At 47.2% G+C, this 22,661-nt stretch overlaps 1 protein-coding gene and 1 long non-coding RNA gene across 2 annotated transcripts; one reads left to right on the top strand and one right to left on the bottom strand.

Annotated features, from left to right (window-relative positions):
• Window positions 1–565: 565 nt before the first annotated feature.
• LOC138105464 (uncharacterized) lies at window positions 566–6,538 on the bottom strand. Its single transcript, XR_011148482.1, has 4 exons — window positions 6,329–6,538; window positions 4,790–4,861; window positions 4,348–4,581; window positions 566–2,160 (listed from the first exon to the last, which is right to left on the bottom strand). It is a non-coding gene; the product is annotated as an uncharacterized lncRNA (long non-coding RNA).
• Window positions 5,716–11,068, top strand: TRIB1 (tribbles pseudokinase 1). Its single transcript, XM_069005474.1, has 3 exons — window positions 5,716–6,149; window positions 6,558–6,850; window positions 8,851–11,068. Exons 1-3 carry the CDS (start codon window positions 5,844–5,846, stop codon window positions 9,317–9,319), a joined length of 1,068 nt encoding a protein of 355 aa, XP_068861575.1. The 5' UTR covers window positions 5,716–5,843; the 3' UTR covers window positions 9,320–11,068.
• The last annotated feature ends 11,593 nt before the right edge of the window (window positions 11,069–22,661 follow it).

Consider the following 22,661-nt stretch of genomic DNA (forward strand, 5'->3'; position numbering starts at 1 on the left):
AGCAGTATCTTATTCATTCTATATCTTATTCATTCTAGAAGAATCAAAAAGACTAAGTCAGTGCTCCCTTGAGAAATACCCGGAGCAAAAGCAGGGGCTGCAGGAAGTGATACTGATGACTCAACAGCCAAGGCCAACACACTGCCTTATTTTAGACAATGTCCTCTTGGATACTCATGTTTCCTCATGAGTGGCTGATGACAAAGGTTTTACCTACCTGTGGTCACAAGTACCTCATGACATTTTTCTCAGGAATAGTTCTAGTATTGTGGCCAGAACTAGCTCAGAATTCACTGCGCAACTAATAAAGTTTCACTGCAATTTCAAGTGAATCTTAATCTTCACCTTCCCTAAAAATCTGCATGTATGGTTCCTGCTGTGTCCATTAACTAAACATTTGCATAATGGATAGTGCTCTGTTATACAGTGAAAAAGATGCACTTAGAAAAGGGCTTCCTGGAATGAAAAATGTTAGAACATCCCAAGGACAGGTCTTCCTTTCTGTTACTACAGCCAAAGCCTTAAGCTGATGGCTCCTCACTACAGGTACAGACTAGTGCTGACTTCGAATTCCAAGTCTTCCATAAATAATATTTTATTTTCTGGTCATAAAGTACTTACTGTTAATACATAATATTTCAAACACCCGACATGGTCACAGACTGCTCAGAGGAGAATCCTATGTGTAGGTGCCAGCAGATTCTAGGCTCCTAGCCAGTAACTATAAAGAGGAAAAACATCAGATTGATTGTTAAGGAAGTAAAATTCTGGGATGGATGTACATCATCCAATAGATACCCATGTATGTGCTTAGCCTCTTGATGCATGAATAATCCCAGTGACTTGACAGGACTGCAGCCGTGTGCAGAAAACACAGTGTGTTTCATCATTTCAAAGCACTGCAGAAAAGGCTGTGGTGGGCTGAGAAGAGAGCCTGCTTCTCTTGCTTGTTCTGATGTTAGTCCAGACCCAAAGAAGAGCCTGAAAGCACGCACATGAATTGAATTGCATGGGAAGTTTACCAAAGGAAGTGTTTGCTTGTAAACTCAGTATGAATAGGATCTTCTCTGACCGCAAGGGAAACGGAGACACTCATTCACTGTCCGCTTGTGCAATCAACTTCTGAAGTAAAAACAGGATTTGAGGTTTAAAACCTGAACCTTCACACTCTTTCAGGCAACAGAAGAAGCCTTCATGCTCTTTAGTTCGCAGAGGAACAAAGTCAGGAGGTGCTGCTCATAAGACTCCTTGGATTTGATAACAACAGGCTTATCAAAAGGGAATTGTTGAGAGTTCCGAGCTACAGCAGCCCTCAGAGCAGCTTTTGTGTGGGCTTGAGGGGAGACATCTGAACACCATTACATTGCACTCCTTTTGATGTCACTACGTGCTCGTCATGTGTTTTATGTCTTAGCAGTGAATCTGCCGCCACGTTCCACAGTGTCTGAGGATGGCTGTGGGTTATCACAGATGCCGTTCTGCTATAAAAAACATTACTTTTAGTTCTTTATCACCTGGCCATATGACTACTCTTTGAGCCCCATCTGTGCAGGGTAATTCTATACACCAGTAGATTTTAGATGACATGCTGGTTTTAAATTGCTGGCTTTCAATCCAGCAGGAGTTTAAGTTTCATCATATGGCTTGAGATAACTTGTAAAATAAGGATATTTATTTTTCATAATTTGCCTGATAGATTAATATTAGGCAAAATATTTGTGTGCCTTGCCTCTCTCATCCGGTAACTAAAATAATGACTTTTTCACTTTTTCTTGTAGCAAGCAGCCAGTTTATTTATAAGTGCCCTAATCTAATAGAGATTTATTCTGTGTGTCCCATGAGACATACTATCAAAGTTACCAGACCTGTCCCGAGCATTTGGGAAGTGGGGTATGGTTACACAATTCTCATTGCCTCTGGCTGCTCTAGTTATAAAGGGTCAGAGAACTGGAGCAACAGAAATAATTTTGTGAGCATCTAAGGAAAAGCAGCTGCTCAGGTGAGTGTAAGCACTGGCTGAGGGTGAGACAGGTAGATGCTTGAAAACCACGCAACAAAAATTCCCTTAAATAAAATAACAGGAAAGGGAAGGTCCATGCCTGAACACCAGGAATTCTGGATTCTTCCGTCTTCATCTCACAGATGGACTAAGCTGCTTGTCTGTTTCAAGAAAGAGAAAAAATACATGAAGAGCAATATTCACCTAGCCACAGTTCTGGCAGTTCTGTGCTGGACAAGACCCTTCCCTCTGCTAGGATGTGCCCATTCTGTGATACACATCCCATAGGCTCTTTTTTCTGCTGCAGTCCCACATCCTTGCCTAGCAGCTGGGACTCCAGGAAGTGAGGAGACAGTCCCTAGCAGCTGGGACTCCAGGAAGTACTTGCTTTGACTAGCCTTTTCCAAGGCAGGATCTACATTTTGTAATGATTTTGCAATGTCCTTTGACTGAGAGCTCCTCAGATTTTGGTAGTATTGGGAAGGTGCCTGTTGGCACACTGTTGTCCTTTGCCGAGCATGAAGACTACTGAAGTGTACTTTACAAAGGTCATCCCTGCCCACCTCACAGGTACCAAGTCCCTTTGGAGCATCAGGGCTGAGTGATGATTCCTTGTATTCTGCTGGCTCACAGCAGTTTATAGTTTATTTTATATGGCACTTGGATAGTGGGGCTCATCCACAGAGTCAATGTTTTATCCCAGCATGAGGTCTGTAACTGTGCGCTGATCTGTGCTCCATAGTGATTTTCAGTGCTGTCCACTGGAGATGTTTAACACTGCCCTGTGGTTCATTTTGAAGGGCTGTAAAGCCATTCAAGCTCAAATTCACCACAGGCACAACTGGGAATTGCCATGATAGTATTCATCATATATGCTAAGCAGGTAGACCGTGAAAAGTCTTTTTTGGGGAAGGGGGAGATGGAATGATGAAGGCTTGTGCAAGGAGTGGAAGGAAGACCCCAAAAGATAGCTTTTGATTTCAGGAGGAGACTAATGCAGGAGATAAGCTTGGATGCTTAAAAGCCAGTAGCATGACCTGCAACAAACACAAAGCTGTGTGGTAGCCCCATATTCTGCAAAAATCTTCTAACACTGAAATGTTGCAACAGTTCTTCACAGACTTCTTCCTGGAATTCCTCCTGTTCTCATTACTGATTCCTAACCAAACCAGGCTTGCATGCAAGCACTGGCAGAGATGGGCAAGGAGGACAGGTTTCAGCCCTTTGAGAAAGAAGAGCATGCCATGCAGGCCATCAGATACCATCCTTGGTATCTCTTTTTTTTTTTTTTTTTTTTTGCATTTTGGGGATCGGCCAAAATTAGAAAAAGAAGAAAAGCCAAAGAGGGAATCACTTCTCTGCTCTGGATCTTGAAATTAATTTGGTGAGGATAGAGGGGAGTCTGGGTGTGGACCTTTTCTTATATTCTGTACCTGAAACATAAGACTAACTTGAGTAGTAATTGTTACTGTCTGTTTAGTCATGACATTAATGCTTTGAGTACCTGACAGCATGCCAGGCATTTTGAAGAAGCAACAAAGGTTTCCTTCTCTCAAGAACTGCACCCATTTTGCAAAGACCTGGGAGATTTAAGCTTTGGTTTGTCTCAGTCATATGTAGACAGACAACTGTAGTTTATTCTATACAGTCAACTAGAAGAGGGCACCCACCAGCACTTCTGGGATAAATTCCCCAGGGGTTATATTTTCCTGGCCTTTGGGGACTGCATGCCCAGTTTCTGTGCTCCACTTAGCAGGGCACCCATACAGAGCACAAAATTGCCGGAATCCCTGTGAGAAAAGGCTGCCCAGGCACCAGGAGAACGGGGCAGGACTGTGGGGTGCAATTCTGTGTGTACCTCTGCTCTCCTCTCACACACCGGGTGTTTTTGGGGGGAGCCAGGATGACAAGATGTGCTTTTTCCCCTTCTTCAGGACCAGTGGGTGCCATCCCCCATTTGGCTGCCAGTAGCTTGAACCAAGCACTGTGCTCAGGTGCCACTGTGTCCCCATGGCATGGACCTAGGAAGTTTTAAATGGATGGGAGGCTGGGCAGATGAAGGACACAGCTTCCAACCATGTGTGCATTAGATCCTCAGTATGGCCCTTCTCCTCGGCAGGGACAGTGATTTGACATGGGATCTGAGAGAGGGGGATCTTTGGGAGGGTGAGGACACTGACACCTTCATTCCTGCTCACGCTGCATCTCACTTCTGAGAGAGCTACAGGGGACACTGGGACACACTAATAATGCCCATGAGTACCTTTTTCCAGGTCCACTGCTATTTTGATGTGTCTGCACCCTTCCCCTGTCCCCAAAGGTACTGACACTCCCCCCCTCACACACACCTTGTGCTATCTCAGATGTAGGAAGCAGCCCACACATGCAGCATTCTACCAGGTAAGTTCACCCAGCAGCAGCATTCCAATCATTAAACTTCCAGGAAGGGAAAAGTAAAACAAAAGGTCTGATGGATACTTGCGTGTGTTTTACCTATAAGAGGAACCAAATAAAATAGTGTGCTTTGAGGGTTGTGGTGAATCACTCAGAAACAATCTGGACGCATTAACGGAATTGTATTTCTGGGGGAAAAAAAAAAAAAAAAGAAATGCAGGCCCTGGGATATCCCTTTATGGCATATGCGTTTTATGTTTAAATGCATTAATGGGACTGCTATGCTATGAGTCATCCTGCACAAGAGTTTCATGTGTTTCTTAAAATACACTAGAAGTAGCTGAAGGCATGCACGGGTTTGCTGTGCAGTTATCTGTCAGGAATCTGAGCAAATACCTGCACGCGTGGCATCACGGGCTTCAGAGCTGGGGGGGCCCATCCTCAGCCCTCTCTGCTGTTTGTACAGACCTGGGTAGGGGAAACCAAAACGGAATAGGAATTGATCCAACTGAGTAACAAACACAGGGTCCATGTGTTAATATTAGGGAAGCCTCAGAACTGAATTACAGAAAATTTGCATATATGTAAACAGAAAATTGAAGAGTTTCCTCCTGAAGCACTCTTGTCAAAACTACAGCTGTCTGCTTTTTTTCCAGGGATGATTTGTCTGGTTTTGTCTCATTTTTTCTTCCATTTACTACAAGTCCCGGCTGCAGGTCTATTTACTTCTTTAAACCCACACTTTTGAGCCTTGTGGAGCTTCTTCTGTTTGCTCCTCACAGGTCACTTCAGCTGCTGGCTGCTGCCTGGCTCTCTGAGCTATTCCTTTTTCGGACAGCAGATAGTTTTAACAGCAGATAGTTTTAATTGGGAAACACCCAATGCCAAGTATTTCTGATGGTGCACATTACGTCTACGCTCATGAGCAAACGCTTATGTTCACACAACCGCGTCGTGATGCAAACCTTGGGCTGAGGAATGGTTATTTACTGATTAGTGAAAAGCAAGAACTGGGACTGGGAACCTGCAATTGTATGGACGAGAAGATTGTGGAAAGGAAGGTGGCTTCGCTTTCTCTCCACAATTATTTAAGGTCGAAGGGGATCTCCGCCGCCCCGCCCGGCCCCAGCGAGACCCGCGGCCGCTCCCCCGCCGCCCCGCCCGGCTGCGCGACAGGGCCGGGGCGCGGAGAGCAGCGGGCGGAGCGGAGCAGGCGTGTCCCAGCCTCCCTCCTCCCATTTCCCCGTGCGTCAGGGCGGGGAGGAGGAGGAGAATCACCTTTTTTTTTTTTTTTTTTTTTTTTTTAGTTTTTTTTTTAAAGCCTCCAACTACTTTAGCGCGGACTCGGCAGCAGATGGTGGACACGGCCCGAGGTTTCGGCGGGGAAAGCGAAGGGATGCGCCCAGCGCGCAGCGCCCGCCTGTAGCTCCGCGCCCGCTCCGCTCCCCCCATGAGCCGCCCCGCGTCCCTGCTGCCGGCCGCCCGCTGCCGCAGCGCCCCGGCCAAGCGCCTCCAGCCCCTGCACGACGGCCCCGCCGAGGAAGCGCCGGCCGCCAAGTGCCCTCGGCTCGCCGAATGCGGCCCCCCGGACTGCCTGAGCGCTCCCGGGTCGCCGTGTGCCCCCGCTTCTCCCGCCGGCGGCGGCGGCGCGGCGGGTCCCAGCCTGATCGCCTCGTACCTGCTGCTGCCGCTGGCCGAGCGGGAGCAGGTGTCCAGGGCGCTGAGCGTCAGCTCGGGCCGGGAGCTGCGCTGCAAGGTGAGCGGGAGCGGAGTGGGTGGGAGCGGGTCCTGGCGGCGCGTTCGAGCGCCCGGCCGGGGACAGCCCTGCCGAACATCCTCCCGCTGCTCCCCGGCTGGGAACGCCCGGCTGGGAGCGCCCGGCTGGCCCCCGGTGAGGTTTGCACACGCTGAGAGTGAGCTGGGACTCCGACTTACCTCGGAGCGCCTACCCCCCAAAGGCTGTGGGAATGGTGGTTTGTTTTAGTTTCCCCCCCAGCCTTGCAATATAAAACGAACAGGAAGAGTCCTGGTAGCCGCTTCTGCCAGTCCTGCCGAGCCCTGGCTCCCCTCCAGCTCCCTCGTCATTGTTTGGGGAGAGTTGCTACGCGAGCTGCAGCCTTCAACGCCCTTGAGAGTGAATTTGGGTTTAATTTCCTCTATACAGGTGTTCCCCCTCAAACACTACCAGGACAAGATCCGACCTTACATTCAGCTGCCGTCACACAGAAACATCACCGGGGTTGTTGAAGTCATTCTCGGGGACACCAAGGCCTATGTGTTCTTTGAAAAGGACTTTGGGGACATGCACTCCTACGTGAGGAGCTGCAAGAGGCTGCGGGAAGAGGAGGCTGCCCGGCTGTTCAAGCAGATTGTCTCCGCTGTAGCTCACTGCCACCAGTCAGCCATCGTACTTGGTGACCTCAAGCTCAGGAAATTTGTCTTCTCTAATGAAGAAAGGTAAGTGGCTGTCAGCAGCCAGCCCTGGGGTGAGTGGGGAGGGAGGAATGCCACATCCAGAGACACAAAAAGCGTCCCAGGGAGTGGAAACAGCCCTGTCAGCTGGGCATCACCTGCGAGCAATCCGTGTAGGTCCTCATCATGTGTGTGTAGTAGGTCACGGATCTAACCGGTGCGCACTCCCTCTTAGTTAGATCTTGACTGATGAAAGGGAGGAAGCTGGCCGGGAGCTTCCTCTCATTCAGCAGAAGTTCAGTGAAACCCGCTGGCAGACAAAGGGATGATAGTTCGGATGCTTGTTAGCGCCAGAAGATGTCATGTGTGCCACTTATTCAGTGTCAAATGAATAAAAGGCAGAGAGGGAGAGGGGTGATGCTGAGGTGTTGTGCCGGGAAGAGGAAGCAGCCCGGCTGGGGGAGCAGGAGGTGTGAAGAACTGGAGCTCTGGCCCCTCCTTGGAAGAGTTGCCTTGTGACCCACGGGGGAGCCACAGTACTTGGGAAGGGTCTCCTTGCTGAACCATTCTGCTGATGTCCTTCGAGGCTTTTATCCCTGCTCCACTGCCGTGCTTTCCATTCCTCCTGTACCCGTGCATGTGGGCACACACAGCAGGGAAGGTGGGACATGGTTAAATAATGCTTTTGAAATCCTGCATCAAAGAAAATCACTTTAGTAAAACTTAGCCTAAAGCATAGGTTCATAGAGGAGATCATAGAATCTAGTTGTTAAATTTAGATTAGGGAAATAATTCAGTATTCCCCTGGAGTGTTTGCTTCTCTTGCAGTGCTTCACTGCACATGACAAGAGTCAGAAATACAGTTTTAATCAGCAAAATTGACTCTTGACTAGCTGCTTATCCCAAGGAATGTTAAAAAATTAAATAAAAGCTGTAATGGAGTTGTGCTTATTATCATAAAAGTGTAAGGTGATATTACTAATGGAGAAGAAAAGGGATTTTGTTTGTTTTGTCAAACTGGGCTAATGATTCTTCAGGATACCTTTTACGGATGTGATAAGAAAGTTAACTAGCACTGCCCCTCTGAAACAGAAACAGCCATATGTTGACACGTAAAGCTATTCCTTTGAAGGAAACTATTGCAGCTTTTCCCTCCCATAAGAAGATGAAACATTTGTTGAAATGTTACGTTGCACACAGTCTCGCTCATTTGGAAATAACGTGTTGCACAGGCGATGTCATGTGCATCACATTTGGCAAGAAGAGGGTTAAGCAATGGCAGGCGACGCAGGCTCTCGCACAGGTGCAGTTTCAGGGCTCCCGCAGCCAATCCCGGGCCCACGGTTCTCGTTGAGTCATATTTTCCGTTTGCAGAACCAATGGGTATCTGCCGAGGTCAGGCTGAGGACAGGCTGCAGCCAACATATCTACACCCCAGCAGGCTGCCAGGCAGTGCAGAGCCCTTCCAGGGCTGGCTGATGGCTTCCCTGCCAATGGGAGCTCCCCTTACCCTCTGAAATAGGAGGCTGGGGTGGACCCATCCCTGCCTGGGATATGGTGGGTGTGGTGATACTCTCCAGAAAGGCAAAAATAATAAATTACAAACTAAAATGAAAAAACAAAAGCTCAGGAAAGGCAATGATCCTCACCAGTGCAGAGGGGAGCTGGGCTTTGTGGTTTGGGGAATCATGCAAGTGGATGCTGTTTGCTCAAAGCCTGAACGGCACATGGTGTGGTGCCATGTCACCAGTTAACCCCCTGCAGTGGCGCTGCAACTGCGTGGGTAGAAGGTGGCTTGGTGTTCCTCAAGAGCCCTCTGTGTTGTTTAAATCCTCAGTTAAAAAAGTGAGTGTCACTGAATGCTGGCGCGATGTACACAGCAGCACTTACACATGGCCAGGAGTCTGGGCAACTTCTCTGCTGCAAGTTAAGTGTTTCCTTTCTCAGTGCCAATGCAAGAGAGAATGGGGCCATGGCAGGGGCTTGCTGTGCTTGCTCATGACTGTGTGTTTCTCACCTGTGGCTTCCTCTCCTGCCCTCCCTAGGACTCAGCTGCGTCTGGAGAGCCTGGAAGACACACACATCATCAAAGGTGAAGACGATGCACTCTCAGACAAGCACGGCTGCCCAGCATACGTCAGTCCTGAGATCCTAAACACAACAGGGACTTACTCTGGAAAATCGGCAGATGTGTGGAGTTTGGGAGTGATGCTCTATACCCTGCTGGTGGGACGCTATCCCTTCCATGACTCGGACCCTAGCACTCTGTTTTCCAAAATCCGGCGTGGACAGTTCTGTATTCCTGACCATGTCTCCCCCAAAGCCCGCTGCCTCATCCGCAGCCTCCTGCGGCGGGAGCCTTCTGAAAGACTCACTGCTCCAGAGATCTTGCTTCACCCTTGGTTTGAGGCAGTCTTGGAGCCTGGATATACAGACCAGGAGACGGGAACTTCAGATCAGATTGTCCCAGAATATCATGGAGACAGTGATGATATTAGTTCCTTCTTCTGCTAACCCCAAAATCTCAAAAACCTCGTCGGTTCTTACCTCCGGCATCTTCGTAGGGTTTCATTTTTCCATGTCTGCAAACTCAGCAGCATCTTGAAGTGCCAGTATGGTCAGAAAAGTGACCTTGTCTAAATGAATGCCAACCTGGAGATCTCCACTCCCTAAGTGTACTCAGAGTTCCATCCTCTTGCTCTGCTGGTCGGTCCCACCAGCCCCGGAGAACTGTCTGAGTCTTCTGCCTCCTGCATCTCCTCCGGTGTAACTGGTCACATCTTGGCTGCAGAGTCCTACGTCTGGCAAGGTGTGGGATGGAAAGGCAGCTCTTTCTGCTTTCCTGCAGCGGCTGCAGAGGTGTGGAGCCCTGGCCACGATGTGTAGGGGCAGAGGGGCACAAGGTGTGCCTCTACCTAAACAAATCTGACAGAAATGGTTAAAAGGGGAATCAACTTGGCGTGCCCCGGCAACCAGCACACAAAGCAGCTCTCTGACTGTAAGCACACATTAATGAGGGAGGGAGATCTTCGCCCACCGTGGCCAGCTCTCTGCTCGCTGCTGCTCCTCCAGCTAATCCTGCTTTCAGAGGTGTGAAGCTCCTAGATCCACCCGTAAGACAAATCACTGCTGTGGCTCTTTCTGAAGCAGAAACCAGTGGATCTCTCAGCCAGATCCCTTCCAATTCCATTCGCTGACCAGGAAAGCATTTTAAATAGACTTAAGCCTCATGTTACCACAGTGTAGCCTATATAAATTTATACCCTCAGCGAGCTTGTCAAATAGCAGGTCTTGTTAGCTCGAGTGCCAAAATGTATCCGTTTACCAAACTGTAACACTATCGGCTGGGGCGCCTTCCCCTGGAAAAGGATCTGGGGTGTCTTGTACAGTATCTGTAAACATGGCCATGTTTTCCAACCGGCTCAACTCTTAAAAATACCACATCACCTCCTGTTTCCCCTTCATCCTCCAAAAAGTTAGTCTTAAGAGTAAAATCTCCTTACACCCCTAGCTGATTATTCAGGTATGCTGTTTGCCTCCAGCCCTCCTCCCCCCACCTTTTTTCTTTTTGTTTTGTTTTGTTTTGCATGATTATTTATAGTCTTTTCAATATGTGTGGATAATGAATATATCTAAATCATTAGCTTCCTGGGTTGGGGGTAAGTAAAGCTTAGTCTTGCCTAAAATTTCTGCTTCGTTTCACATGTGTCCAGTGGTTTATGCAGGGATGTCCATTCACCCTTAGGCAAGAGTGCGGCTTCTGAAATGGCCTTGAGGTGGGTGATGCACGTTCCCAACACCACCCAGTTTGAGTGAAGTCATTTTAAGGGTTAAGCCTGGCAAGCTGCAGTCCCACCACACGTTGCGAGAATACCATGTATACCTCATGGACTGTGTACTTTGTACATACCTTATTGTTTGGGGTTTTGTTTTCTTGTTTTGTTGTACTTTGTCCTAATAAGAGGTGTCGAAGAACAATTTAATGTGAATTAATGTTGGCAATACTAACTTGACAGAATCATGAGCATTAAGAGCAGAGCGCTCCAGCTCTCCGTTGCACTAAACCTCTCATGATTGCTTGACATTTGTATCTGTGATACAGTTTAACCCTTCTATAAAAACAGTACATTTGTATATATTGGTAGAAAATTCTGCCAGAAAAGCTAAAAACACTATGTCAAATTTGTACATATGTATATGTTTGTGGAAACCTGGATGATAAAGTCTGACTTGTAGAAAGTTTTAATAAACTTGGTTTCATAATGTTTGTCCTCATTTCTTGTGGTGTCTCAAGAGGAATGCAGTTCAGTTTCAGTTTGGTTTTATCTGAAAAAATGCCTCAGAGACTATCAGCTCTTCTACAGTCTGTGTGTGCCATCATGCCTTAGCCTGAGCTCCCGCAACTCAGCCTGGGGTTGAATCCCCAGGGAGAGTGGGGACAGGGGATGGATCCTGCCTCTTGTGAGGTGGAAAGGACTTGGGACATCCCCAGGGTTACGTGAAATGGGGTATCCTACTCCTCTGATAAACAAGGGGGACAGGAGTTACAGCTCTGCCTCTGAACTTTAGAAACCCTCTCACCTTTCAGCCCATGCATTTGTTTCCCTCTGTGCCCTGTGAGCAGAAGATGCTGTGGTGCAGCAGGGCTGTCATCCTGCACCTGTGTGCCTGGCAATGTGATGCTCCAGCCAGTGGAAAATCAGATCTCGGATGTCTAAAAGTGAGCAGCCGGGAGAGGCAGCAACCAAGAGCATTGGTGTTACAGGGAGCTGGAGCTCGTGGGCAGAGGCTTGACCCCGCTGCTGGGAAGCAGCACAGAGGCCACACGGTGCTCTCATTAAAAACGAATGGAAAGATTATTAGAGCTGCTTTTCTTTGTGGTGAGAAGGGAGAAGTATAAATAGCTGCAGTATCAAGGTTAGAGAATGTGCGTTCCTGAAAGAGATCAAGCCACCCTTGCAATCCACCCGGAGCGGTGAGATCATCGCTCACAAGTGGAAAGGAGGAGGAAGAGAGTCTTGGTTTTTATTTATACTTTGCCTCATGTTTAACTTTGTCCTTTTGCTTGAAATCTGTTCAGCGGAGCAACTGCTTCCAGGCAGCTTCTTGAGCAGGAGCAACTTCAAAAACAGTTTTGCTTTTAGAAGGGGAGTGGAAAGTGAAAAGGAGGGAATAGGGACCTGGTCAGTGATAAAGCAAAGTGCAATGACTTTCATTAGGTACCTTGACTCCCACTCTGAGAAGCCAGTGATCTGTGCAGTAAGCATATTTTCTTAGCACTTGCTGAGTGAATGTCAGACACCAAAATATCTCAAGTTACTTTACTGATGTTATTCTTGCAAGACTTGTAAAAATATGTGCGCTGCATAGCCTGGCTGATTAAATTACCCCCTGCCCTACCATGCTTTCAGGCTTGGATAGGAGCCCTGATGCATCCTTTCAAAACAACTGCAGGAGGTTCGTATTTTAGCAAAACCTTGAAAACTTTCAAAACACCCCTTGCAGTTAAGCCACCCTTAGTAGGTGAATGTGTAGGTCATCCTGTGACTTTGTTTCACATGAGCTGTGCTGCAGAGCAATTAAACTAAACGCCAAATGGTAGTAACATCTGCAACCAGCCTCTGTATTGCTTTAGGGATTATAATGCAACATCCGTTTGTACAGCAGAATAAATTGCTATTGCTTTGTTACCCCATCGTTTGTATTATTGTATACAAAGTTTCAGAGTGTGTTGAAAGAACCAGCATATTAAGTGATTAAACTTTGATGGTGGGTGTGAGAACTTTGATTTATGCAATGCACACATTTCTTTTTGTGAGAGTCATAATTTGTCTATTTTTAAATGGTCCTTTTGTCTGAGGACCACATGAATCTCTTATGTATTTTGCAGACCTGGTCACCATTTTCACCTTGAAATTACCCTCTCTGAAAAGTGCTGGAAGCCTTCAGTCCTTCTCTGTTGTTGCTAAAAACACAGGAAAAGTTGAGGTTTTTTCACAACATCCTGGTCTCCATCTGAAGCCGGCATCTAACCACCTCCCAGTCAGGATAAATCTTACATCCTAAATATGTATTTTTATCAACTCTCAATACTTCAGCTGCATTTTAGGCACCAGTTCAAAAATTTTCTTTTGAAGTAGCACAGCAGAATTTGTAAACCAGCTTCCTCTGAAAGTGCCGTGTAAAACAGCCAGCTCAGCAAGCTCAAGTTTAAGGTCAATATCTCTGCCAAGCAGGTGATACTGCTGAGGTTATTTGCAGTTAAAAAGGAATGGTGGAGATTCAGATCTACCTAATCTAAACAGTGCCCTGATTTTAGGAGAACACTTTCAATTCAGGCAAAGGCACTTCTGCATCAGTGTAGTATTTATGAAAGGAAAGGGGTGAAAGAACAGGGTCATTTTACTGATGTACAAGAGGAAAATTCATTGCCCTTGGCTGGATCACAAAGCCAGTGCAGTGCTCTCCTCTAGTTCTGCTTTAATGCACTGAGGGCAGGCCTGACAGAAAACCTGAGAAACACATTTTATCCCAGCAGTGCTGAGTGCATTCTGTCAAGGAATTCTCTACAGATTATCTCTTTATACAAAAGCAGATTTTTTCCCAACTTTTTTATACTATTGCATTCTGTCAGGGAAGAAAGCCTAACATTCAGCATTATGGCAGTGCACAGATTCACCAGCACAAATATCGTATGTAAATACTTCTTACAAAGATGTTTTTCTAGGAAACATTGAGAAGAATAACTGGACATATAACCATGGTCTCAATTAATCCCTTGCAAAAAATGGCTTTGTTGAATGCAACGTGTCTCAGAAGTATTGTTGATAAAAGTAACATGAAATTTGAAACAGCTCTTGCCATGATTCCTTCATAACTTGCAAAATCCTTTTCTCCAAGTGAAATCCAGAGTTCAGATTTCAGACAGAATCAACTTCTGTTGCTGCAAAATGACAGATCCTTCAGGATATGAGTTCATAGCAGCATCTTTTTTTTTTTCTTTTTGTGAAGCCAGCTATTTAGAAAATGCCTTAAAGAAAACTCATTAGTTTTCATTGCCCTGCATGTATTTATTTACAGTATTTAACCAGCTAAACAAGCTAATGTGCAGCACTTCATTTCCTAATTTGGCTTTGAAACTGGAGCAGCCGAAGTATCAATTACATTCTGTCAAATGCAAACATTAACATAACTGTATGAAGCAATCATGTTTCTAACAACAGCAAGCACTGCCCAGAGGACCAAAATAAATAAAATTCATAGAGCAAGAGGTAACGCTTTTCTTTAAGGCAGGATTAGAGCTGGCGAGCGCCCGGGCGCTTCCCTCTCTGGGGCCGTTTGTTTTGCAGGGCTGTGGAGGCAGCTCCGGCACTGAGGTGGAGGTGATTAAAAAGGCACTTGCTCACCAAGGGCACGGTCTCATCACGGCGGGTGTGGATTTCTGCATGCAACTCCCACTGTTATTAATGGTTAATTAATGTGTAATTTGCAGAAAGAGATGAAACTGGGACCTTGGCGGTGTGTTGTGAGCACACACACGGGCTTATCATTCGAAGAAATATCAGGGTGACACGAAGGGTGGATGACAGAAAATAAGTGTGGCATGAATCAGCTGCCCCGTGTTTATGATACGGCGCTGTTGTGGGAAAACATTCACCTCCATCAACTACCGTCTCCTGCCAACAACAAAAGTTGAGTTTGATAAATTATTAGTGGAGATGTTCTCAGTGGCTTTGCTTAGATTTTACTCCTCTTGCGCAAATTGCAGATTAGGAAAGGATTAAGTAACAACAGTGTGGCTAAAGTATTACACATCGTGCTGGCAATTAGCCAAAGAATGTAGCATGCAAAAGCTGACATTGCCTAAGAAATCAAATATAGCTCTGGTCACCACAGAAAATGGCTCTTCCCCACCACCCAAGGTAGTTGCTCAGTTTCTTTCCTGTCTCACACGGAGCCTTGCACCAGCAAATTGTTCATTACAGAACTTTATTTTCCTTTTCATTAAAAAAAAAAATTTTTTTTCTTAACTTCCTGGTAGTGAAAAAGGCATAAACATTTAGATGAATCACAGAAACCATAAATGTAATTGAGTGTAAAGCCATTGTTGGGCCCTGTGATAACATCCCTGTCAAGTCTCAACTTGTTAGATTCGTAGTCTCGGTGAGGCTCAAATACCGCGAGTTTCCTTTGCTGTACTAACAACTGGAGACAAAATACCTGCACAATTTGGGGCAAAAGCCTGTGCAAGACTTGCACACCCAATGGCAATAACTTTTCAGATGGGGCAGTGGGCTTGGTGTGATCAAGTGTTTCCTCCAGTGAGTAATGGCAGCAGAACTAGGTTCACAAAGTTCAGCCAGCAGCCTCTGTTGCAAAGGAGGGGGGCAACGACCCTCAAACATCACGCGAAAGTGTAAAACCCACCTGGTTTTTGTATGTATGAAATAGTTGGCTGACAAGAATGGTGGGGAACCCTGCTCCTCCCCACCCTCATGCCTATGCCCAAGGTGCCTAAATCTGGGGGAAGGCAGGATGCTCTCAGGCTGACAGGTCCATCTGGCCCCAGGAGAAGCACTACAGATGCCTGATGCATCTGGTGCACAGATGTGCATGGGAGTATGGCAGGTGCCCATCAGGCACCCCTGCAGCACAGGGACCCAGTACCTAAAGGGAACCTGCAGGAAAAATGGAGAGGGACTTGCTATCAGGGACTGGAGTGATAAGACATGGAGTAACAGTTTTAAGCTGAAAGAGGGTTGATTTAGATTGGGAAGAAATTCTTTACTGTGAACGTAGTGAGACACTGGAACAGGTTGCCCTTAGAAGCTGTGGACACCCCAACCCTGGAAGTGTTCAAGGCCAGGCTGGATTAGGCTTTGAGCTCCATGGTCTAGTGGAAGGTATCTCTGCCCACAGTGGGGGGTTTGGAACTAGAGGGTCTTTAAGGTCCCTTCTAACCCAAAGCATTGCATGATTCTATGACACTGTGGCCCACTGATACCCACCTTTGTACTTAAGTATCCTCCAAGGACCTTCCTATGACTGGAAGCCTTGCTTGGCCCTTGCTTTGACTCAATCTGTACCTTGAGGTCTCAAAATCCTGCAGCAATGAATTCCATTGCTTCAATAAATTACCTTTCTTGGAAGGTGAATATGCTTCAAACAACAGCAATATGACTGGAATGACTGAAGAGGAGCAGCTGGCCCAGTTTTGGAGGATCTTTTTGCTGCCCTCACTCCCCATGGGGACTGGAGGTGACACTGTGCACATCAATAGCCTTCAGAGGCAGCCGCAGCACCCAGAGTGGTGAGGACATGAGCCCAGTGGACAGAAAGGCTTAATCAGTGAACTCATGGGATTTTTTATCATAGGTCTTGTGATCCTTGATATTTAAGGGCCCTGTCTGCTGAAGGCAATGATCTCCAGGAGATTTTGGATTTTCATGTGAGGAAGAAGAAGCAAATGCCTGGTTTCTCTGTTGCAAAGAGGGATTTGAAAGGATGTGTCCTGTGAACCCTTTGGACTATTCCCTACTTGTTACTAGTGTCCCAGCCAGATGCTCCATGCTGCAAAGGCATGCTTGACTGGCTGCCTCATTACAGCAGGCAGTTTTGTCCTTTCATCTGAGCAGCTAGCAAAACAATAAATTAAAAAATAAGGCAAAGTCAGCAAATAGTTTTCTTTCCCCATGTGGAAGGTTAGAGGAACTACTCCCCCTCCTCCAGAATGATTTCCTGAATTAGTAACATTTTTCTGAATCTCCTCTTCTTCTTTCTTTCGGGGCACATGGGGAAAAGCAGGATTTGTGTTTCGGGTGGAGAGGGAGCACCTTTACACGCTGTGCTGTGGCCCAAGCTCTTCATGTGTGTGTACCAACCACAGCCAAAGCCCTGAGCAATCTCCCTCCAGCGAGAGGCAGGGGTGGCTTTGCAGGGAGAGTGCTTTTGTCGTGTCAGGATGGGACCTGGACTCCAGATAGGAGGTACTCCCCTGCCTGCAGGCTCCTCAGGCAAGCCTTGCTGCCTGTCGACAGACAGTACTGCTAGTATTAGCCACTGGCAGGAGATGGTCCATCCTGGGATGCCTAGGTGTGCTGGAGATAAGATGCTGGAGTTGCATCCAGCTTGTCCCCAGCCCTGGGCAAGGCTCTGGATCGCTGGCATGGTTTTGGCTGCTGGGCCCAGGCAGGGCTGCTCCGCAGGGCGCTGTGGGCTGAGCTGCTGACCTGGGACTGGCCCGTGATGCACATCCTGCTCACGCATGTGGGCATGAGTCAGAGCCTGAGAGGAAAAGGCCTCACCCAGTGACAGGCAGAGTGGCAGAGTGGTGCAGGGAGCTCAGGCTGTGTGCTGATAGAAGAGATTTCTTATTATGACTTATAGCCTCCCTCGGCAAAATCCCTGCACCTGTGACATGGGGAAAGGGGTTGGAGCTAATCAGGTCTCCCACCTCATAGTCAGAGGTTCAGTGGAACCGCTACAGGATAGGTTTGTCGAAGTGGCTCAGTGCCTGCCTTCAGCATCTGTGACCTTAGAGCTGAAGGAGCTGCTGGGGGCTCCCAGCACATACATCCCAAACTGCTGGAAGTCTCTCCACAGTAAGAAGGCACAGCAAGATTGATCAGAACCACATCCATTCACTTCTGCTCTCATGAGACCCCACCTGAAATACTATATTCAGCTTTGGGGCCCCCAATATAAGAAGGACATGGACCTGCTGAGCAATTCCAGAGGACGGTTATGAAAATGACCAGAGGGCTGGAGCACCACTCATATGAAAATGACCAGAGGACTGGAGCACTTCTCCAGGCTGAGAGAGCTGGGGCTGTTCAGCCTGCAGAAGAGAGGGTTCTGGAGAGACCTTTCAGCATCTTCTGCCTAAGGGGGGCCTTACAGGAAATATGGGGAGGGACTCTTTGTCATGGAGTGTAGTGATAGGAGAGGGGGCAATGGTTCTAAATGGAAGAAGGGTAGATTTAGATTAGATATTAGGGAGAAAATCTTTACTGTGAAGCTCAGGAAGCATTGGAACAGGTTGCTCAGAGTAACTGTGGATGCCCCATCCCTGGCAGTGTTCAAGGCCAGGCTGGATGGGGCTTTGAGCAACCTGGTCTAGTGGAAGGTGTCCCTGCCCATGTCAGGGGGGTTGGAACAAGATGATACTTAAGGTCCCTATCAACACAAGCTATTCCATTAATCTATGCTGTGCAGAAGCCTCTAGAAAAGCAATGAAATCTTCATGTCTCTTCTTCCCGTCAGTTTGACCTCAGTCTTGCTGTCTTCAGCACCTGCCACCTGCCCTTTACCCAGGTGCTAATCTTCCTTGGGCACTGGGACAGCTGAGCGATGGTCAAGCCACCCCCTCCCTCCTCACTGCTTTTCCAGGAAACAGGTGTCCAGATCTTTTGACCCTTGCAAATGATTGCATTTAATTATTTCTGGAAATTTTCCACTATGGTTTTGTAGTGTTTCTTCCAGAAATCTGGTTCATCTTTGCTAGGAAGCCATTGTATGTCTCAAGCAAAGGTCAGGATGAATCATTTTGGAAAGCACACCAGCTGCCATGGACTCCCAGCACTGGGGGAGTGGAAGTGTGTCCATGGTTTGCCACTTAAACACAAAGCCCTGAACACCCCCAGCTCTTCTCGGAGTCAATGGGATGACTTGCACAGAGTAACAGATGCTGGGTATGACTGTAGGCAGTAAAAAAGCCAGTGGTAGATGGATCACAGCAGTAGATGGTCTCACAGCTGTGGCTTTAAAAGGGTTATTGATTCATTTGGAAACAACTAGCATGAGTGACTTTGCAACAGACAGGATTATTTAGTCTCACCACATGCCAAACATAGAAAATGTACAGTTCAGCACTGTGATTCTTCCAGTGATCATAACATAAAACATCCAACAGGATAAGCCACCAATGGACTGGATAATTCACTTTCCTTATATATGTTTGCAGCTACCAAAGGATGTGGGTTGTCCTCAAAAACAATGGGAGAAATTCTTCTGTTCAAGATCTAATAGGGAGGAGTTAAGTTGAGAAGCAATCAACCAAATCAATAAAAAGTACGTGATTAGTGATACAGCCTTGATCCTTTGAACTGCTACAGCCATTCAAAAAAGGAGAAATAAATCACTCTGAGTATGTATAGAAAATGCATGCTCAGAAATCATGCAAAAACAACTTCTCATCTCTTATCTTCTTCTATGCTGGGCAGCCTGGGGGAGCTGGATCTTTCCTTTATGGGCCAGCTGAGGATGCTCCTGGTGACAAGGACACACCGCATGGTACCAATGGAGTCATCTCAAATCCCAGTTGCTCCTCCTTTGCTAGCAAAGTGTCAATTGCAAAAAAATGCCAAGAAGTTATGGAAGCAAAGACAGCCAGGGATGGGAGCAATCAGCAGGGCACTGAGCTCTCTGCTGTGAGCCCGTGTGGGTCCTACCCCATTGGTGCGAGTTCGAGAGCCTTCACTCAAACCAGATGCCCCTGAGCAAGCAGAGAGCTGCAATTAAACCCTGGCAGCCCCACCAAGCCTTTTGCAGGGATGATCCAGTTTCCATGCTTGGGGTATCTGGTTCCACGGATCCCACATGCAGAAAATCCCCACCCAGATCGTAAGGGTGTATCTAGAAGTTTTGCTCTGACATGTACTATAATGCAGCTACATTTAGGATATACTCAGGAGTTTTGCTCTGGCATAAATTATAACACAACCACTGTAATCTGAAGCAAATCAGGCTTGGCCTGCACTCTGTAATGCCATTCTACTGGGTCAAACCTAGAGATTCAAACTCAGCATTCACTCAGCAGAGCTGGAGGAGCAAACTACGGAGAAATTCTCCAGTGCATGCAACATTCCTGTGTAAATCAATGGGAACTGTAGAGTCTGGCCTGAAGTCAGGATTTCAGGATTTGACCCAATTTAACCTTGGCATAGTTGCCCAACTCCAATTTTTTATTTTTTTCTGTGAGGCTCAACAATTAACTTTCAAAACAACTTAAAAAAAAAAAAAAAAGGCAGCTGGGGTTCAGAAGTGCTGTGCTAGCCAGCAGGATTTTGTTAAAGTTACTTCCACTACTATGGTATTTGTTGGTGTCAGCATTTTGTGCAAAGTAAAGCACCGCTCTGGGCTCTCTGTCCAGGGCAGAGCCATATGAGCTGGGGGCAGAAGTTGTGACTCTTCCCATACTTGACACAGAGATGGGAAGTTCCTTTTACCGAATTCAACTGCTGGGTTTTTTTACGCACTGGAGTGAAATTCAGCCACGTGCAAAATGCAAGAATTGCTCATGTCAGATCCAAGGAGTCCCAGTGTGGAAGGTTTATTGGAGAGGCTTTGCGGGAACCAGGGAATGAGATAATAAGATGGGAAGAAGCAGGACAGGATTACAACCCTGCAGAGGACTGAACTTTCTGTCCTTTCTGTCCCTTCTTGTTTCTGTGCAGGGAAAGGGTGCTGTTTCCCAGGCTGTTTCCAGGAATCTCTTTTGAAGAGCTAATACAGATGTAAAGATCTCTTTTTCTGTTCACCTTGTGGGTGGATTACAAAAGGCATCATCTCAATCCTGAAGATTTTATTGTTTTAATTACTCCACTGCATCTTGGAATTTACTGTGCTACTGCTTGTTAATATATTTAGTAGAGTTCAGGGGATGACAACACTACTGGACTTTGATGATGTTTTGTTTCTCGTTTCAGACCCTGACTTGTAAACCTGCACCCTGCAGTCCTGTGGCTCTGGATCCACCTAGGGCAGTGGGGATGGTTGCCTGGCTGTGGCTGCTGCGATGGGAAGGATGAGCCCTGCACTGAGGAGTCCCTGCAGTCTTGTTGTGCCCATGGAAGGACTGGGAAAGATCATTCATCAAATACTGTCATGGGCAAAGCAGACTCAAATTTATTAATTGATATTAATTGAATTTACTACTAACAAAATCAGAGCAAGATAATGAGAAGTAAAATAAATCTTAAAAACATCTTACCCCCACCCCTACCTCCATCCCAAGTTCTACCTCCTCCCCCTCAGTGGCACAGGGAGCTGGGAATGGGGGTTATGGTCAGTTCATTACAGGTTGTTTCTGTCACTGCTCAGGGAGAGTCATTCCCCTGCTCCAGTGTGCGGTCTCTCCCATGGGAGACAGTCCTCCACGAACTTCTCCAGCATGAGTCCATCCCATGGATAACAGTTCTCCACAAACTGCTGAAATGTGGGTCACTCTTCTACAGGATGCAGTCCTTCAGGGACAGGCTGCTCCAGCATGGGCCCCCCACAGGGTCACAAGTCCTACCAGGAAACCTGCTCCCACGTGACTCCTCTCTCCATGGGTCCATAGGTCCTTGCCCACAGGTCACAGGTTTCCCATGGGAAACCTTTTACAGGTATTCCCCTGTTCCAGCCTAGGTCACCTCCAAGGGCTGCAGGTGGATCTCTGCATCCCTGTGGTCCTCCATGGGCTGCAGGGTCCCAGCTGCCTCACCATGGGCTGCACCATGGGCTGTAGAGGAATCTCAGCTCTGGTGCCTGGACCTCCTTCTGCCCCTCCTTCTGCAGTGACCTGGGTGTCTGCAGGGCTGTTCCTCTCACATGTTCCCACCTTGCTCATCTCTGGCTGCAGTTACATCTGTGCAAAAACTCATTTTCCTTCTTTAAAACGTTATCACAGAGGTGTTACTATCATTCCTGAATGTCTTGGCCTTGGCCAGCAGTGAGTCCATCCTGGAGCTGTCTGGCATTGGCTCTGCTTGACATTGGAAAAACTTCTGGCAGCTTCTCACAGCAGCCATTCCTGAAGCCTGCCCTCCCACTACCAAAACCTGGTCACAGCCCATCGGGAAAATACAAGCTTATTTTCATGGAAAACTGGTTTTATTTCCCCTGGGGCAAGCATATGAATTTCTTTTGGGTTTAGAATGAAATCAGCAGGATGGCCAGTGGCAGGGTATTAAGTAGGAGTGGGTTTTAATCCATTTAAGAGCTTTGATTAGTTTTGGTTCAAAACTCCCTTCCCTGCAGATGAATCTGGATGGCTCCTTAGTACTTCAAAACAGCTTCTGAGATTTAGACTTAGGGTCTGAATCTCTTTTTGCTCCCAAAAACATCTTCAAAGCTTACTTCCAGCAATGAGACATCCTCTGGGCTCTTCAGCTGCAGCTTCACTTGCAATTAACTGTGAAAATAAGAGAAAACGGCCATTTTTGAAAGTAAAACCAGCCCATGGAGGTTTAAGAGTCATGGGAACACCCATGTTCAGCACCATGAGATGTTCTGGCAGTGGAAATGTTGCATTGTGTTAGGGTGTGTGTTGGCACAAGATGTGCTTGAGAACCCGCCAGTGCATTGGCAGGGAGAGGAAGAGTGAGGATGTGGAGGGGAGACCTGGGACTGGGGCTACTGAAGGTGGAAATTTTCTAGGTGATGCCAGGAGTGCCTGGAATGCTGGTTGTGTTTTATAACTGTGTGGTGATGCCAGGCCATTGGCCACTTTGCTCCTGCTGCCCCTTGCCTTAATAAGTGACTGCAGCTCAGCCTCCTGGATTATTCAGACTGGGGAAGGGAGAAAAAGGGGTGGTGAGGCACACGGTCTCATGACTCTGAGGGTGCACCCAGTCTAATGAAAGCAAAGAAGCACCCTAGGACTCACTCATTGGGCTTTCAAGCATGAGCAGACAATGGGAGGGGTTCTGTAATAGTGAAAATCTTGGATTTGTGTAGGAACTTTTTACTTTTAGCCTTTTACTCCCCTTCCTACCCCCTGGCCTGTGACTCAACACCATTGCACACGACAGCATAACCCCAGGCACACAATCATCCTCCAGGTATTACGACTGTCAGGCAAACAGATTGCTCA

This window comes from Aphelocoma coerulescens, chromosome 2, assembly GCF_041296385.1.
Source record: "Aphelocoma coerulescens isolate FSJ_1873_10779 chromosome 2, UR_Acoe_1.0, whole genome shotgun sequence".
Classification (NCBI taxonomy): domain Eukaryota; kingdom Metazoa; phylum Chordata; class Aves; order Passeriformes; family Corvidae; genus Aphelocoma; species Aphelocoma coerulescens.